This window comes from Triticum urartu, chromosome 5 (assembly GCF_003073215.2).
Source record: "Triticum urartu cultivar G1812 chromosome 5, Tu2.1, whole genome shotgun sequence".
Classification (NCBI taxonomy): Eukaryota; Viridiplantae; Streptophyta; class Magnoliopsida; order Poales; family Poaceae; genus Triticum; species Triticum urartu.
The window spans coordinates 474,648,970-474,667,398 of NC_053026.1; the positions used below are offsets into that span (position 1 = coordinate 474,648,970).

Consider the following 18,429-nt stretch of genomic DNA (forward strand, 5'->3'; position numbering starts at 1 on the left):
TTAGGCGAAGAATATCATTTCTGATCGCTGGAGGCTGGAGGAGATCTCCGTCGTCGTGCAAAGTAATGATAAAGTCGATTCTCTCGATCACTCGGTTGACCAAATGCGAGTATGCGACATGCTTGCGGGTGTGCACAAGAGTAAGCCTAAGATTCAGCTCAAGAAATGAGTACAAGATTGTCCGTGGGGACTCCCGATCGAGGGCTCGCGGAGAGGACCTTTCGCATCGTCTTCGGTCGTCATTTCGCCTGTCACTGATATGATGTCAAAACCATTCAAGAACCAAGCTCATGATCGAATTGCAAAACGATTTTATATTATACGACGGAGGGAGTGTTTGACATTTGGTCTACAGCAACCCGGCATCTCTCGTCACCGGTCGGGGCCATCTCGTGCCGAATCCAACATCACAAGTTAGAGCATCTACATTCACGATCATCTAATTTGACCCACTATATGCCCACGGACGCGTCCGTTGAAGATGATTGGGCGGACCTTATTTCTCCTGTTCTACAACCGCATCCTTCATATGTCCTACCCCAATTCCATACAAAACCATGCAAATGGAGTTTCCACGTACTTCAACACAGAACATAGCAATCCGGCATAGATAACATAGTCCGATACTCCCATACAAAAGATGTCGCCCGAGTTCATCACTAAAAGTACTAAAAAAAACAACTAAAACCGGGAGGGGGAGGGGATTTCACCACCTCCTCCATGTCGGATGCTTCCCCTTAGGGTCTCGGTGGCTGGACTCGGCGTAGGCGTCAGCGGCTCCGAGCGCGTCATTGTCGTCATCGTTGTCTGAAGCGGAGGAGGACGATGACGAGATGATGATGCCCGCCATGCGACGAGCTTCACGGTTCTTCTCTCGGAGTCGTGTGGCTCTCTCCACTGTTGTCGTCCGCTGCCTCGCCAACCGCTCCGACTCCTCCAGCGCCATGTGGAGCGCCTTCGCATCTTTGCGGCGACGACAGCGGGTGTCCGTCTCCGCGAATGTGTACGAGCGGCGGGTGGCGGCGGTTCGGAGGTCCTCGTCGTCGTCGCTGACCGGGGGAAGTGGTTGTGGCGCAAATCTACTCGATACTCCATTGGATCCGCGACCGTTAGCCGCCTCCGCCGCCCACTTATTCGCAAGGCGATACACGCGGCCCACAGACTCCAGGTGCGGTTCCGCCGGCAATAGCACCCAGCGGTGCCCCCGGAGGGGCAGGTGCGAGCGGTGCCGGGTGCCGCCTGGCGGGGGGGGGGGGGGGGGGGGGGGGGGGGGGGGGGGGGGGGGGGGGGGGGGGGGGTGGCAGGGATCGCGCCAGACGAGCGCGGGGCACCGTGGAGCTGCTGCTGCCTACCCGGCCAGTCGCCAATGCCCCAGAAGAGGAGTTGTTGCTGCCTACTGGCCAGCCATTGACACCCCAGAAAAGGAGTTGCCGCCCCGGTCCAGCAGTGACAGGCAGAGGGCAATGCGCTCCTCCTACGATAGGTCGGATTCACTGTTGGACATGGCAGGCGGGGGAAGATGAAGTGGATCTAGGAAAGAGGTGGAGAGGTCGAGCGAGTACGGATTGAGTTTGACTAGGGTTTGCTCGTCGGTCGTCATATATTTGTGGGGGCTGGAGCAGGGTCGTTGTGGTCCATAGCGGACCAGGCCGATGTGGCAGACGCGGCCGGACGCCTCATATCCATCCCATATTTGGGCGGGATACGAGGGGTGCTGGTCAGCTCGGACGTTTAAGGCATATCTGAGGCGTCCGGCTGGGTTAAATTTTGGTGACCAGTCAGTGATCGGTCGGCCCATCTAGGCGCTTAAGGCGGTTTTGAGGCGCCTGGCTGTAGATGCTCTCATCGAGTTGATGCTTTTCTTTTCCATAACCTTGCTTTGTCCACATCAAAACGAACCATCTCTATAACCTTGTTTTGATTTTTTTAGGATGTGCGTGTGTGCGTTTATAGGGTATGTACATGTATGTACAAGCGTTTGTGTCTGTGTACTTGATATTAAAGAAAAAAAAAAGAGTTTGGCACGTAGTACTATTGGCGTACGTATCCATGGCGGGCGCCCTTGGCTCGTGACGATGACCAACGGCCAGCCTAGCAGCCTACCGAGTCTGCCCGCACAGTTATCCACGCCGTATAACGGGAACAATTAACCAACCCGATAACGTAAAGAATACACTAGTACCACTAGCGTATTCTGAATTCTGTTGGTCAGCACGACTGCACGAGCACTCGTTCATTTATTCATTCGGCCTCCACCATTATCCTCTCGCGGGAGAGACGGTGGCAGACCCATCCCGTCCCGCCCCCCTCTATTTCACCGTCGCCCACGCTCCTTTCCCCTTTCCGCATCCGCAGCAACGAAAGCGAGCGCAAACCCACCCCACCCCACCCCACGACACAACGCATCCCCCGAACACCAGCGCAAACCCCGCTGTTCCGCCCCGCCCCCCGTCCCCGTCTCGCCCCCCTCCTCCGACGATTCGAGGCCCGGGGCTCCCGCGCGGCGGAGGCGGAGGCGGCATGAGGACGGCGGCGACGGCGGCGGAGGCGCACCAGTCGCGGCTCCTGTACGAACTGGGCGCGCTGCTGCTGACGATCATCCGGTCGCCGCTCGGGCCGGGGGAGGAGCCGCGGCAGGTGACGGCGGCCGGGGTGGCGTCCATGATGCTGGGCGCCTCCATGGCGCTCATGCTCTGCGGCTCCGTCACCTTCATGCTCGGCTTCTTCCTCATGCCCTGGGTCGTCGGCCTCGCCTGCGTCTTCCTCTTCGTCGGCTTCCTCACCAACCTCTCCGGGATCTGGAGGGCCATCCTCTGCTGGCCCGCCGCATGCTCCTCCTCCTCGCCCCATAAGGACGCCTCCACATGTACGTGATCCCCTTTCTTCCGCGTCATCCCCGAGGGGGCGGATTGTTCGGTATCGCGATTCGATTTGGTGTAAATGTTAGCGTGATTGGGAACAGACACGAGGATTGGTGCTGTTTCTGGGCTCGATCGGGGTTAAAACGCGCCGAATTGGCCGCCTCCGCTTAAGTTCTGCCCAAATTTGAAGCGTCTGTGGCCTCTGGCTGTTTAAATTGTTCTATTCTAAATGATAATATTGATGAAGCTCCTCGTGCGGATCAAACTTGAAACTGTAGGATTGGCCCACCAATTCTCTCCATGAGGGCATCGTATATGCATGCTGATGATGCAGAAATTATGATTTCACAAAAGCTTTTCCTCTCTCCCTGGGCAATTGAGATTAACTTAGGATTGAAGCACCCGCCATCCCTACCCCATCTCCTAGAGAAGGGGAAAGGAAAGCAAGCAGCCAGTGACTGCTGGTGCATGCCAGTGCGTGTTTATTGCCTGGATAATGTTCTTCTGTAATCTAGATCAAGAAAAACTCCCTGTAGTTGCTGCTTGATGAGCTAAACGAGGGGAAATAGTATAGCTGCCTTAATGACCGTATGAAATCAAAGATGGGAAAGGAGCAGTAGGTAAACATATAAAGTCAAAATGTATATGTAAAAGTGAAGGTGGATTTGATTGCCTATGTGCTCTAGTGCTTGTTAAGCAGGAGACAAGAAAAAGAAACTTTATATCTCGGCTAATGTTGACAGGACATGGGTAGGGTTCTTAGGATATAAACTTCATAATAACAAGAATAAGTAAGGATCGAAAATCTTGCCGGAAAAAAATATTTCCTGGTCTCTTGAACGATAAAAACAAGAGAAGAAAATTTGGAACTTAACCTTTATTATATTAACATGTCGCTGTCACCCTTACATTTCCAATAAGAGCAGACTTTTGAAATAGACAGTTTTTAATATTTTGATTAGAGACTGTCTACCTAGTGAGCAATTGTGCTCAAGGTGAGCCCTTGTTGCCCCACCAACCACGATTTGCTCTTGATCATTTTGATTTACACGTTAGAATCTCTACCGTAATATCCCTGTAATAAATAATGCTCATAGATTTAAGTGTACCCTCAAGATCCAATGTTACAATATGATGATATCAATGTAATTCCTTTCCATATCCTTCATTGCTACGTGCTAAAATAGTGGTGTGCATATGTCACTATCTTGCTGCCAAGACTTTCTGCCAATCTATTGCTTGCTCAACTATCCAATACAAGAGTATATAACTTGACCTTTTCATTATCCTCTTGTCACAGGGCATATATTTCCAAAGCCTCCATTCATGTAGACGTGAAGTCAAATACGGAGCAGCGATGTACAGAAGAAGCACATGAGTTTGGGCAGCAGTATTTTCCTTCCTGGGCAACATTTACCATGTAACAAATGCAACAGGTCTAAATGGTTGTATACTTATAACTAGGAGGATACATCTTGACAGCAAACTTTGTACATATGGGAAGAATGCTCTGGTGTAATTGTGAAGTGAGGCTTATTATTGTTTGAGAAATGAAGAGCCTCTGTTTCTTCCCAGAATGACAGGAAATTCCGTGTTTCCGGATAAGTTTGTATCTGTTTGTGAGGAATGGCCGCAAGTTGGATAGTCTCGTTCGGTGGAATGCTTGTCCATGTAAGCTTCAAATTTGTATGATGTTGACCATAAATGAACTTTTCATTTTCAAGAATGAGAAGAAAAAAAGGGCGACTGTTTTTTGTCCAAGTTCAAAAGGTTAGCAGTGCTTCCTGTACTTACATTTTACTTGTATGAATTTTAGGCTTTTCTTTCTGGATATTGAGAAGAAAATAGGGTTTTGTCCAATCCGGTGGTAGTGGCGTCTGGCTTTTGATTTGCACTACTATCTGTCTCCTCTGCTTGAACTTGACCTGTCCTTGTCCTAGCCTGAGCTAGCAAGGCTTAACAAGGGGCCTTCACGAAAGTGCCTCTTCTCCTGGACGGCTGGACCCAAAAGAGCTATGAGATTGCTACAGGTAACTGCAGATACTGGACCCTGACTTGAGCTCTAAAATGGGCACCCTGAGACGCAACGAATTGAAAGGTTGTGAGGTCAGGTCGAACGTGGGGGCCGTGAAAGCAAAAGGAGAGCAACCTCAGAAGCAAAGTTCAGCCAGCTCTTGCAGCAACGGCCTCCGCTCTGGTGTATGACCGTCAGCATCAGGGAGGAGCACAAGAACTCGAGAGCAACCAAACACAGCTTCGAACACCTTCGCTTCTAAGCATCACACACTACAGATTAGGGGCGATAAAGAGGTGGTTTGCAGAATATCGATATAGGCAACTTTCTCAAGTTTTGACAGATATGATGAAAATGGGCCAAAGTTTTCCCATTGACCTCCACATAACATTGATGTGAGAATGACCACAGTACAATTTTCAGACCCAGGTCCATAAAGGGTGTCATGTTTTATCCCCACTGAATCTCATATGCTGCTGAGCAGGAAGCACCACAAAGCTTTCACCATTGAACACAAAAAACACAACTAGATTATTTCCTTTTGCATAGCATTCTGTCTTCAATGACGAAGCACAACCTCTGTGACGGTTCTTAGCCGTAGTTCAGGCGGAACATGTCGTTGTGCACGTAGAAGTTCCCTGGTCCGAGTGGCATCAAGTGGAACATCTGCATCAGCAACGAATGTGTAAAATGAATTCCACGGTCATGGTAAAATACAAAACAACTGCCAGAGACACAAAACCAACAAGCAAGCACAGTGTCTGACTGTCATACCATAACAAAGATATGAAAGAATACATGGAGTAGCATATATAATATTCTCACAAAGATAACATACAGAAGATGAGACAATGAATGTGGTCTAGGAATATTTAGCTCAAACCACAACCATTATGGCAAATACATACAACTAATGGTATTGTGTTTCTTGCCATGCACATGTGAAAGCAAATTACAGGAGTTTGGTTTGATCCACTTTATAAGAATGCGTGTACTAGAGATGCCAAGTTATTCTGTATACACCAGTGATAAGATATGACATAAGTACTGTTTTAACCGTAAGGGGTAAATAATAGCTGCCGTTCTGTGCAAAAACACCAACAAGCTACAGTGCAGGGATCAGCTAATAATTTAACTAGCAAGATACATAAACATTAATATAGAACTTTATGAACTTTCATGATAAGATTCTAGAGCAGTCAGAAGAATAAACATGCACAATAGACATTAGAAATGTGTGTACTCCTAAACAAAGAAAACACCTAATTTGACTGGTTCGGCTGAAAGTAAATCAACACTGTCACTAAATACTAAAGATAAATTACACATATCCTGATCCCTCCACAAAGACATCAGGGGCGAGCATACAACAAAGGCGTAAATGAATGGTAAGCGGTAACACTTAAGAAACCTGTTGCCGCAGGAAGAAGTACTACTAGCAATGGTGCAGACCACATCAAGAATCGTACAGACTTTCTGAAGAACGTAAAATCAAACTAAGCTCGTGACAAATATAAGAGCCCAAAGACATTACAATCGCAGGGTGACACTAGATCCTGAGAGCAAGCTCATAGCATTTCAATCTACAGGGCAATAGACATCAACCAGGGACCAAATCAAACAAATCTACAGCACTCACGAGCCAGTTCTAACCCACATATTCACATAACATGCCTGACGGAAATCTAACAATTCATTCACAGCACCCGCAAGCAAGCATCGTGGACCATTTCAGAACGGAGATCTAGGCGCAAAAGTATGCAGCGAGGCATCCGATCCAGTAAAGCTGCCACGCTTCAATCCGAACATTTGGAGGGAGCGGGAATCGTTAGATCGGGCCAAAGAAACGGGGCTGTACCTGGGAGAACTTGATGTGGTGCTCGCCGTCGACTTGGAGGGATCCGGAGACGAAGACGAGCATGCCGCCCGTGGGGCCGGCGGGCTGGCAGTCGACGGTGACGACGGTGTGGGCGCACTTGGTGAAGGGGAGGGAGGTGAGCTTGGTGGCGATGGCGGCGGCTCCCTGGAACTTCTCGCCCTCGAAGGAGAGCATGGAGCCCTCCTGGTACAACCCCACCAGCGCCGCCCGGTTGGTATCGAACGTGCGGTAGTAGTGCTCGACGAACGCCTTCGCCACTGAGTCGGGGTCCATCTCCGCCGCCGCCGCCGCCGCCGGTGAGGTTAGGGTTTGCGGAGGCCTTTTATTCTTTTGGATGGATAGGAAATGGGTTTGCGAGGCGTCCGGTCGCGTTAGGAACGTTTTGATTGCGTACGGACGACGCGACGAGGTCATGGCCCGAACGTGTGTAACGGGGCCTAACTCTACCAGGCCTTATTTGCCTCTGCAGCCCATAGAGTCAAGCCCGGACCTTTTTCTTAGAGAAGTCTCGCGGGACCTCCTATTTACGGAAAATCCTATTCGCCGCTCGCTGCGGCAAACTGTGGAGCGATCGCACAGGGGCAGCGCAGCGAGCGACAGAAATGGGCCGGCCCACACATAATGCGTCCAAACCGGTCCCTGAACCGGTTTTTTTCCTGTATCGTTTTTTCTGGTTCTTTTTCGGCTTTCTATTATTTTTTTTATTTCTCTTTTTTTCGTTTCTGTTTCTTTTTCATTTTTTCGTTTTTTGTTTCTTGTTTCACTTTCTTTCTCAAGTTTATTTTTCTTTTTCAGAATATGTTCGTAGTTTTACAAATGTTTATGATTTTATTTTTTATTTCCTTTTCTTTTCTTCTTGTCCTTTAAAAAACAAAAAACTAAATATTGTTCGTGTTTCCAAAAAATGTTCTCAAAATTCAAAATTTGTTCTTGTTACACAAAAAAGTACAAAAGTTCTGAAATTCAGAAAATGTACTGAATTTCAATTTTTTGTTCACATATTCAAAAAATGTTAGCTCTTCCAAATTTTTTCAGGATTTTTCAAAATTCTTTCCGTTTCAAAATATATTTTCAAGATTCAGAAAATTTTTGTGCTTTAAAAAATTGTTCGGACTTCCAAATTTGTTCAGAATTTTTCAAAATTTCTCTCCGTTTCGAAATATGTTCTCAAGATACAAAAATTTTCATGCTTTAAAAATTGTTCACGCTTCGAAATTTGTTCAGGATTTTTTAAAATTGTTCACCATTTCAAAATTTGTTCTCAAGATTAAAAAAATGTTTGGGGATTGAAAAAAATATTCCAGCTTTCCAAATTTGTTCACAAATTCAATAATAGTTCATGTTTTTCAAAAAAAATCACAAATTCAAAAAATGTTCTGGAAGTTTTAAAAATATAAACATTTTTGTTTTTTGTTCACAAATTCAAGAAATGTTCCCCTTTCTCAAATTTGTTCACATCATCAAAATGTTCCTGTTTTACAAAATTTGTAGGAAAATTCGGAAAATGAAAAGCCCATGATCAAATGTCTTCTTTGAGGTGGCACAAAGACGAAAGTAATTAGTTCAACAAGGCCGATGATAGAAGGGCTGGGCCTAATTAATTGTTCTGGTATAGAGATGAATGAGAGGCGTTCTCGGCCGTCCCTTCCTTCCCGGAAAAAGGCTCTCTTGCATCTTTTGCTTTCCCACCCGGCCTCTATTCCAGATTCACCCTTTTCAATATGAAAATAGGTGGTATCCAAAAGGACAAAAACAGCAACTAGGGATCTGGTGGACTACTGTCATGAGTTTTTATTTTGAAGAAAATATTCATAATTTTGAAAAATTCAGTTGTAGGAGGTTGTCGGTTCGACCCAATAAATTATCTGTAGTCTTTAACTGTCGCGCTGCTAGTTGAACGTGAGAATGTCTACATCGCAGTGGTTTGCACGGCAGGCCAGTTAGTGTGAAGTCGCGTGTTCGAGTTAGAGCGCGAGCGCTAATTCCTTTTTAGCGATTTTTCATCTTGGGAACGTTCCGCCGCGTGCCACTGTAAATGGGCCGGCCCACGCTAGCCGCTCCTGTGCGAAGCGCCGGCATTTCGCCGCAGCGAGCGGCCTATAGGTGCTCCCCCTATTTACCGCATTATCCACTCAAAAAAATTACCGCATTATGCGGCAAACAGATGCCTCTTCGCACAGAGCGAACGCAACTGGGCCGGCCCATTGGAGTAAAACTGATAGTGATTGGTTGGGCGCAAAATATCCGAAATAGAAAGAATGCGCAACCTGGAATTCGATCTCCAGGCTAATTTTTTTTAATAATAAATTTTTTAATTAATTTTCAGAAATAATACACGGTTTTGATATTTTTCAAAAATAATACGGCCTCGTCTTCCTGGAGGACGACTGGACCTAATCGTCCTCCAGGAAGATGATTAAACTCCAGTCGTCCTCCAGGAAGATGATAAGCTCCAGTCGTCCTCCAGGAAGATGATTAGTTCCAGTCGTCCACCAGGAAGATGATTAGTTTCAGTCGTCCTTCAGAAAGATGATTAGTTGTCGCGGCACAACGAGTGGGTGGACATGTATTCGACTCCGGCACCACCTCCCACACAGGAAACACAGTATGACCAGGAATGGTCTGAGCTTCCTCCCCGTAACGTTCGGGCACCCCACAGGTATATGTGGCCTACGCCGCCTCCACCACCTCCACGTACATCGAAATTAAACGGTACGAGTTAACTTAGATAATACAACACTTTTACAGATAATTAAGATACAAGTACATCAAAATTAAACCGTACGACTTAGCTTAGATAATACAACATACAAACTACATGAAGATATCATCATCATCCTTCGTCGATGCAGCACTCTTGCTCTTCGACGATGAGTCACTCTTGCCCTTCGATGATGAGGCACTGTTGCCCTTCGACGATGATTCACTCTTGCCCTTCGACGATGCAGGTGTCTTGGCCTTACTGCTCGGCATGAAGATATCGTCTTTGTTTTCGCTTTCCTCAGTCCATAAATGTTGCTTCTTCCACCTAACGTGCAACCTGAGGAGTTCTTTCCACTAATCATCTTTCTGAAGGACGACTGGAGCTAATCATCTTTCTGGAGGACGACTGGAGCTAATCATCTTCCTGGAGGACAACTAGAGCTTATCATCTTCCTGGAGGACGACTGGAGCCTAATCATCTTCGTGGAGGACGATTAGGTCCAGTCGTCCTCCAGGAAGACGAGACTGTATTATTTTTGAAAAAAATCAAAGCCGTGTATTATTTCTGAAAATTAATGAAAAAATGTATTATTTAAAAAAAAAATTAGCCCTTATGTTGTGGTCGGTACGGCGCTAGCCAGCCGAATTGTATACACAGATCCGAAAATTAGTAGCACCAAGTCTAAAGAACAAAACTGCAGCAACGTAAATGACCATTACTCAATGTTTTAAAAAACACAAAGAATTTATTAAATTGAAGCAGCGTAAATTATTAACATTATATTAAATTGCGAACACAATTCGACAAAATCCCTATTTTTTCCAAAATTTGAGTAATTTTCTGAACGTACATTTTTTTTCAAAAATGCAAACAAATTCTATGAAACGAACAAATTTTGAATTTCCCAAACATTTTTCGAAAACATGAACATTTTTGGAATTTATGAAAAAAAAATTAAAGCACGAACGATTTTTGAATCTTGAGAACAAATTTGGAAGCGTGAACTATTTTTTAAAGCATGAACATTTTTTGAATCCTGAGAACAAATTTTGAAATGGAGAATAATTTTGAAAAATCCCGAACAAATTTGGAAGCGCGAACGATTTTTGAATCCTGAGAAAAAATTTGGAAACACGAACATTTTTTGAATCTTGAGAACAAATTTTGAAATGGAGAACAATTTCAAAAAATCCCAAACAAATTTGGAAGCGCGAACATTTTTGAATATGTGAACAAAAAATTGAAATCCGGTACATTTTCTGAATTTCGAAAGTTTTGAACCTTTTTGTGTAATGAGAATTTTTTTTTATTTTGAGAACATTTTTTTGGGAACATGAACAAAATTTAAAATTTTCGATTTAAAAAAAGATATGAAAAGAAAAAGAAATAAAAAAATAAAAATAATAGAAAAGAAAAAGAAGAAAAAGGAGGAAAAAAGACACAGAAAAAACCCCAAAAAACCAGTAGAAGAAAATAAACAGAAAAACCCAGTTCTGGGAACCATCTAGAAGGTTCCCAAAACCGGTTGCTCCCACTGTGGTCACGATCTAAGTGGGCCGGCCCAGATCCACCGGTTGAGTCGTTGGCATGTGCGTTGCGTCGACATTTCGACGCAACGAGCGGCGAATAGGAAATACCAAGTCTCGACCCTTATCTTTTGGCGGATGCTAGGCGTCACCTGGCCGTTCTTTGGGGAAAGATCAGAGATGAGTTGTCCGATCTGGTGCTTGTGCCTGTTAGACCCATAGCAATGCAGGGCGTCTCCCCCTCCCTCATGGCTCGCATCCACCGCTCCCAGCATGCGCAACAATGCGACACCGGACAAAACCTCTATAGCATGACGAGGGTGCGAACAGCGCAGCTGTAACACTGACGCTAGCGACAGTGATGGTGCGACACCTGACGAGCGCAACGGCAGTGAGGTGAGACGACGACCATCATATGTTTCAGCCCTCATCACGTAGGAGAATGCAAGTGGTCCAAAGATTGTGTGTGTGTGTGTGTGTGTGTGTGTGGCGTGCGTGCGTGTGTATGTGATATTCTATAGTTTTAGCTTAGCCAAGAACAAAGATTGAGATTGGTGGAGTCCTTGGCAGTGCTACCATGTTGAAACATGCATCCTCGCTTTATGGTAATTCATAGAAGTATTAAAAGCTAGGTGTTATGTGAAACTACCTCCGTTTCAGTTTACAAGTCCTGCGCGTATACCTAGGTTGCCAATTTTATGACCCTAATATAAACTATATAACACAAAATTATATCTTTTGAAATTAGAAACTTCAAAGTTTATGTTGGTATATTTTTTGTAATATATGATTTGTATTAGGTTGGTCAAATTGACGACCTAGGGGCACGCGCACGCCCTGTAAACTGAGAAAGAGGTAGTAGTTTGTTGGTTCATACTTATTACTAATTCAAACTTACTTGATTGTATATTCACATTTTTTGCGGGTGATATATTCACATAATCGTAAGGAAAACTTAAGATAAATTCTGCGCAACAAGAACACTTCTACTCACCATGCTACTGTAAGGATCTTCTCAATCATTTGAGGAAGTGAGAGGTCCTTCTGAAAACATAAACAATTATTAATATCAAATACGAACACAACACTATCTAGCGAGGGCCAGTCCATAGGCCGGGCAATAAGGGCAAATTCCTCGGGCCTCGGGAGCAATAGGACCCCAAAATACTAAATTATGCTAGTAATCACCATATTATTATACATTACATCCGAACGATTATTGAAACGTAAGACAAGACTAAGTTTTATGGAAGCAAATTCACACTACGTACTAATAGTATGTGAGGAAAAACTAATCTGATAGGTGAAGCTGAATTTAATTTGGATGCTAGCCTCTCATAGATGTCATATGCATGTCATAATGAAATAAATGTTAAGTACATTTCTATGTTTATTAATGCACAAGTTTTTATTTGGTAACTAGTGGAAGCTCTTGTGTACACCAAATTAAACTAATCACATTCTAGATGAACATATCAAATCATATGTACGCAAAAGTAGACTCTCCAATTTTTTTATGTTCTTCTATGATTACCATAATTGTGCTATTTGAAATACAAATCATGCACATTGTTGTCAAATAATTAATAAATACATTTTGCAAGACACATTTGCCACACACTAGAAGTATATATAAGCTTACGTAATAATACACTAGAAACAAGTATTAGTATTTTTGTTAGACTGTATGTTTTACAAATCCGTATCATGATATTTGATGATATTAATACATATGAACACGCACATGCAAAATATATTTATACAGCATATAGTTAATGCAATTACTTATACTATTCAAAGAGAAATTTTGTTACATCATACAATTTACATTTAGGAGAAGCAAAATCTAAGTGATATACATTAAAACTGCATAACAAACAGAGAACAATATAAGTATTATCTAGCAACAATTAAATGTTGTTAACTATGATATCTAAATAATAGAAAATCCTACTAATTTAAAATATAGTATTATACGACTAGTTTAAATAAGCATAAAAGTTTATTATAAGAATATATGTTTTACTACGCCGAGGATCCAAAAATTCTTTGAATCGGCGTAGTATCTAGCTATTTCTATCACTCATACATCTGGCGCCGAGCCATCTTTTATCAGTAGCACTGAAATGCAATATCAAGTGCCCTCCATCATTGCAGCATGCATTCCTATTAGCCATGTCTTCCTTCCTTTCTAGGCAAAAAAAATGCGACCATGGAGTCTAAGAAGTTGATGTATAAGACACTGGCAAGATATCATGCCCCAATGAAGAATTATAATACGTATTTAAATATTAAGTCACCGAATAGTAGGAACTTTTAACACAAGTTCTTTGTGAAAATAAACATTACTTTGAATAATCGTGAGAGGTTCCCGGTTCTTTAATGGCACCATTAGCCACAAAGACGTAACCCATCGTTAGTAATTCCATGTCCCTCTTGACAACACGTTCAAATAATTTTGAATCAGCTAGTTTGATCATCTGAAGACCATCACAATTTGAATTAACCAGAATCAATGCCACATCTCTAGCCTTATCAGCAAAGACTATCTGACCAGGAAATAAACCAAATCCAGCAAGATAAATTTTAACCAGAGCTTCATCTCGCAAATCATCTTTATAAAGTTGTCCTCTAGATCATGCTAGCAAGATAAAACATTTTTCTCCTCTTTAGCCCATCAGAAATCATGTTCCATTCATTTCACCGATAATGACAATAGAGTCTCGAAAGCCAAAGACGACCTGGTTCCAATAACTTGGAAGTGGGGGTCCATTGTGTAGGAGATATGCCCTAGAGGCAATAATAATAGTTATTATTTATCTCCAAGTTTGTAATCAATGTTTATGTTCCGTGCTAAAATTGCAATGGTCCTTGAGCCCGTATACCCATAAAGGATCATAGGAAAACCCATGTGCATGTGTGGAATAATAAATGATAAAATATATTCCTAGTCTTTTCTCTAAGACTAGATCAAGTGTTGCATGATGGTCACGTTTTCCTAATCATGGGCATGACTATGCCGACAAATTTAAGGACACAATGTTAGAAGAACACATGTGTTGAATTGACCCAATTGATGTTATGCTATGAGATACATTCGCCATGAGTTAATGGTTTTATAACACAGAGAAAGTTATACGGTTGCATAATTCCTTAGACCATGAGAGTATCGAGTTCCTTCATGCTTGCTTCATGAACTTTGGGTTTGTTAAATATCATCTATAACATGGGGCTATTATGGCGGCTTGCGAGTTCACGAAAAAGTATGACAAGGAATTAGATAGCTCAAAACTGGGATTTTCTCCTCCGACGATGGAGAAATATTCTTAGGGCCCTCTCGGTGTTACAATATCCATCATCATATGGCCGGACACTGTGATTTGAGCACAAGGATGCCGGAATGCGGGAACGAGAAAAGAGAACAAAACTGGTAATGAGGTGATACGTCTCCAATGTATATATATTTTTTGACTGTTGGATGTGACATGACTGGATCTCTTCTACCATGAATTACAATATTTAGTCGCTACTTGAACTTCAGAGGTGCTCTGCAGTTATGTTTTGCGGTCTCATAAAGGGCTAGCAATATACCATATTACCATATTATATCATGATTGTTTTGAAAAAGTGTTGGCATCTGAGATATCTTATTATTGCTTGCTAGTTGGTTATGTTATTGACATGAGTAAATATGAGTTCCTAAGTGTTATCATTCATATGGTTTGTTCATAATCTTTGCTAAAAACTTAAGCACTAGTTAAGCATATATACAAAAACAAGAACAATAAGAGTTTGTAAAAGTTTTTCTCTATCACTTTCAGTTTGTCTACTAAATTACTTGAGGACAAGCAATGTGTTAAGCTCGGGGGAGTTGATACGTCCCAAACGTATCTACTTTCCCAAACACTTTTGCTCTTGTTTTGGACTCTAATTTGCATGATTTGAAAGAAACTAACGTGGACTGCCGCTGTTTTAAGCATAATTGCCATGGTGTTGGTTTTGTGTAGAAATAAAAATTCTCGATTGAGTTGTAAATTTACGAAGAATATTTTTAGAATATATAAAAAATATTGGCGAAGAGAACTACTGGGGCGCCCGCCCAGGACCCACAAGCTTAGGGGGCGCGGCCACCCCCAAGGGCGCGCCCCCAGGCTTGTGGGCCCCTGGAGCCTCCGGCAACCCTAATTCCAACATCATATATACCTATTTGTGGAGGAAAAAACAGAGAGAAAGAATCATCACATTTTACGATACAAAGCCACCGCTACCCGATACGTCCATTTTGCATCATGTTTATGAAGGAAATATGCCCTAGAGGCAATAATAAAGTTATTATTTATTTCCTCATCTATCATGATAAATGTTTATTATTCATGCTAGAATTGTATTAACCGGAAACATAATACATGTGTGAATATATAAACAAACAGAGTGTCACTAGTATGCCTCTACTTGACTAGCTCGTTAATCAAAGATGGTTATGTTTCCTAACCATGAACAAAGAGTTGTTATTTGATTAACGAGGTCACATCATTAGTTGAATGATCTGATTGACATGACCCATTCCATTAGCTTAGCACCCGATCGTTTAGTATGTTGCTATTGCTTTCTTCATGACTTATACATGTTCCTATGACTATGAGATTATGCAACTCCCGTTTACCGCAGGAACACTTTGTGTGCTACCAAACGTCACAACGTAACTGGGTGATCATAAAGGTGCTCTACAGGTGTCTCCAAAGGTACTTGTTGGGTTGACGTATTTCGAGATTAGGATTTGTCACTCCGAATGTCGGAGAGGTATCTCTGGGCCCTCTCGGTAATGCACATCACATAAGCCTTGCAAGCATTACAACTAATGTGTTAGTTGTGAGATGATGTATTACGGAACGAGTAAAGAGACTTGCCGATAACGAGATTGAACTAGGTATTGGATACCAACGATCGAATCTCGGGCAAGTAACATACCGATGACAAAGGGAACAACGTATGTTGTTATGCGGTCTGACCGACAAAGATCTTCGTAGAATATGTAGGAGCCAATATGGGCATCCAGGTCCCGCTATTGGTTATTGACCGGAGACGTATCTCGGTCATGTCTACATTGTTCTCGAACCGTAGGGTCCGCACGCTTAACGTTACAATGACAGTTATTATGAGTTTATGTATTTTGATGTACCGAAGGTTGTTCGGAGTCCCGGATGTGATCATGGACATGACGAGGAGTCTCGAAATGGTTGAGACATAAAGATTGATATATTGTGGACGGACTATATTCGGACACCGAAATTGTTCCGGGTGATTCGGATAAAATCCGGAGTGCCGGAGGGGTTACCGGAACCCCCGGGAAGTAATGGCTTATTGGCCTGAGGGAGAGAGAGGGCAGCAGCCCAGGAGGTGGCGCCCCCCCTCATGGGGAGTCGAATTAGACTAGGAGGGGGGGGGCGGCCCCCCTTTCCCTCTCCCTCCCTCTCTTCCTTTCCCCTCCCTATTCCTAGTTGGACTAGGAAAGGGGAGTCCTACTCCCACTAGGAGAAGGACTCCCCCCCTCTCCTTGGCGCACCCAAGGGCCGGCCGGCCTCCCCCTTGCTCCTTTATATACGGGGGCAGGGGGGCACCCTAGAACACACAAGTTGATCTTCGTGATCGTTCCTTAGCCGTGTGCGGTGCCCCCCTCCACGATATTACACCTCGATCATATTGTAGCAGTGCTTAAGCAAAGCCCTGCGACGGTTAAACATCAAGATCGTCACCACGCCGTCGTGCTGACAAAACTCCTCCCCGAAGCTTTGCTGGATCGGAGCCCGGGGTGCGTCATCGAGCTGTACGTGTGTCAAGAACTCGGAGGTGCCGGAGTAACGGTGCTTGGATCGGTTGGACCGGGAAGACGTACGACTACTTCCTCTATGTTGCGTCAACGCTTCCGCTTCAGTCTACGAGGGTACGTAGACAACAATCTCCCCTCTCGTTGCTATGCATCACCATGATCTTGCGTGTGCGTAGGAATTTTTTTTGAAATTACTGCATTCCCCAACAGTGGTATCAGAGCCAGGTTTTATGGTTTGATGTTATATGCACGAGTAGAACACAAGTGAGTTGTGGGCGATATAAGTCATACTGCCTACCAGCATGTCATGCTTTGGTTCGGCGGTATTGTTGGATGAAGCGGCTCGGACCGACATTACGCGTACGCTTACGCGAGACCGGTTCTCCCGACGTGCTTTGCACATAGGTGGCTTGCGGGTGACTGTTTCTCCAACTTTAGTTGAACCGAGTGTGGCTACGCCCGGTCCTTGCGAAGGTTAAAACGGCATCAACTTGACAAACTATCGTTGTGGTTTTGATGCGTAGGTAAGATTGGTTCTTGCTTAAGCCCGTAGCAGCCACGTAAAACTTGCAACAAACAAAGTAGAGGACGTCTAACTTGTTTTTGCAGGGCATGTTGTGATGTGATATGGTCAAGACATGATGCTAAATTTTATTGTATGAGATGATCATGTTTTGTAACCGAGTTATCGGCAACTGGCAGGAGCCATATGGTTGTCGCTTTATTGTATGCAATGCAATCGCGCTGTAATGCTTTACTTTATCACTAAGCGGTAGCGATAGTCGTGGAAGCATAAGATTGGCAAGATGACAACGATGCTACGATGGAGATCAAGGTGTCGCGCCGGTGACGATGGTGATCATGACGGTGCTTCGGAGATGGAGATCACAGGCACAAGATGATGATGGCCATATCATATCACTTATATTGATTGCATGTGATGTTTATCTTTTATGCATCTTATCTTGCTTTGATTGACGGTAGCACTATAAGATGATCTCTCACTAAAATTATCAAGAAGTGTTCTCCCTGAGTATGCACCGTTGCGAAAGTTCTTCGTGCTGAGACACCACATGATGATCGGGTGTGATAGGCTCTACGTTCAAATGCAACGGGTGCAAAATAGTTGCACATGTGGAATACTCAGGTTATACTTGACGAGCCAAGAATATGCAGATATGGCCTCGGAACACGGAGACCGAAAGGTCGAGCGTGAATCATATAGTAGATATGATCAACATAGCGATGTTCACCAATGAAACTACTCCATCTCACGTGATGATCGGACATGGTTTAGTTGATTTGGATCACGTGAACACTTAGAGGATTAGAGGGATATCTATCTAAGTGGGAGTTCTTTAAGTAATTTGATTAATTGAACTTAAATTTATCATGAACTTAGTACCTGATAGTATCTTGCTTATGTATGTTTGATTGTAGATAGATGGCCTGTGTTGTTGTTCCGTTGAATTTTAATGCGTTCCTTGAGAAAGCAAAGTTGAAAGATGATGGTAGCAATTACACGGACTGGGTCCGTAACTTGAGGATTATCCTCATTGCTGCACAGAAGAATTACGTCCTGGAAGCACCGCTGGGTGCCAGGCCTGCTACTGGAGCA

General features: G+C 43.7%; 2 protein-coding genes across 2 annotated transcripts; one reads left to right on the top strand and one right to left on the bottom strand.

Moving 5' to 3' along the window:
• The first annotated feature begins 2,313 nt into the window (after positions 1–2,313).
• Positions 2,314–4,630, top strand: LOC125509941. Its single transcript, XM_048675010.1, has 2 exons — positions 2,314–2,866; positions 4,162–4,630. The coding sequence occupies exons 1-2, from the start codon at positions 2,521–2,523 to the stop codon at positions 4,191–4,193; spliced, it is 378 nt and encodes a 125-aa protein (XP_048530967.1). The 5' UTR covers positions 2,314–2,520; the 3' UTR covers positions 4,194–4,630.
• Positions 4,631–5,221: 591 nt separating this feature from the next.
• LOC125509940 (nuclear transport factor 2-like) lies at positions 5,222–7,114 on the bottom strand. Its single transcript, XM_048675009.1, has 2 exons — positions 6,734–7,114; positions 5,222–5,541 (listed from the first exon to the last, which is right to left on the bottom strand). Exons 1-2 carry the CDS (start codon positions 7,025–7,027, stop codon positions 5,467–5,469), a joined length of 369 nt encoding a protein of 122 aa, XP_048530966.1. The 5' UTR covers positions 7,028–7,114; the 3' UTR covers positions 5,222–5,466.
• Between the last annotated feature and the right edge of the window lie 11,315 nt (positions 7,115–18,429).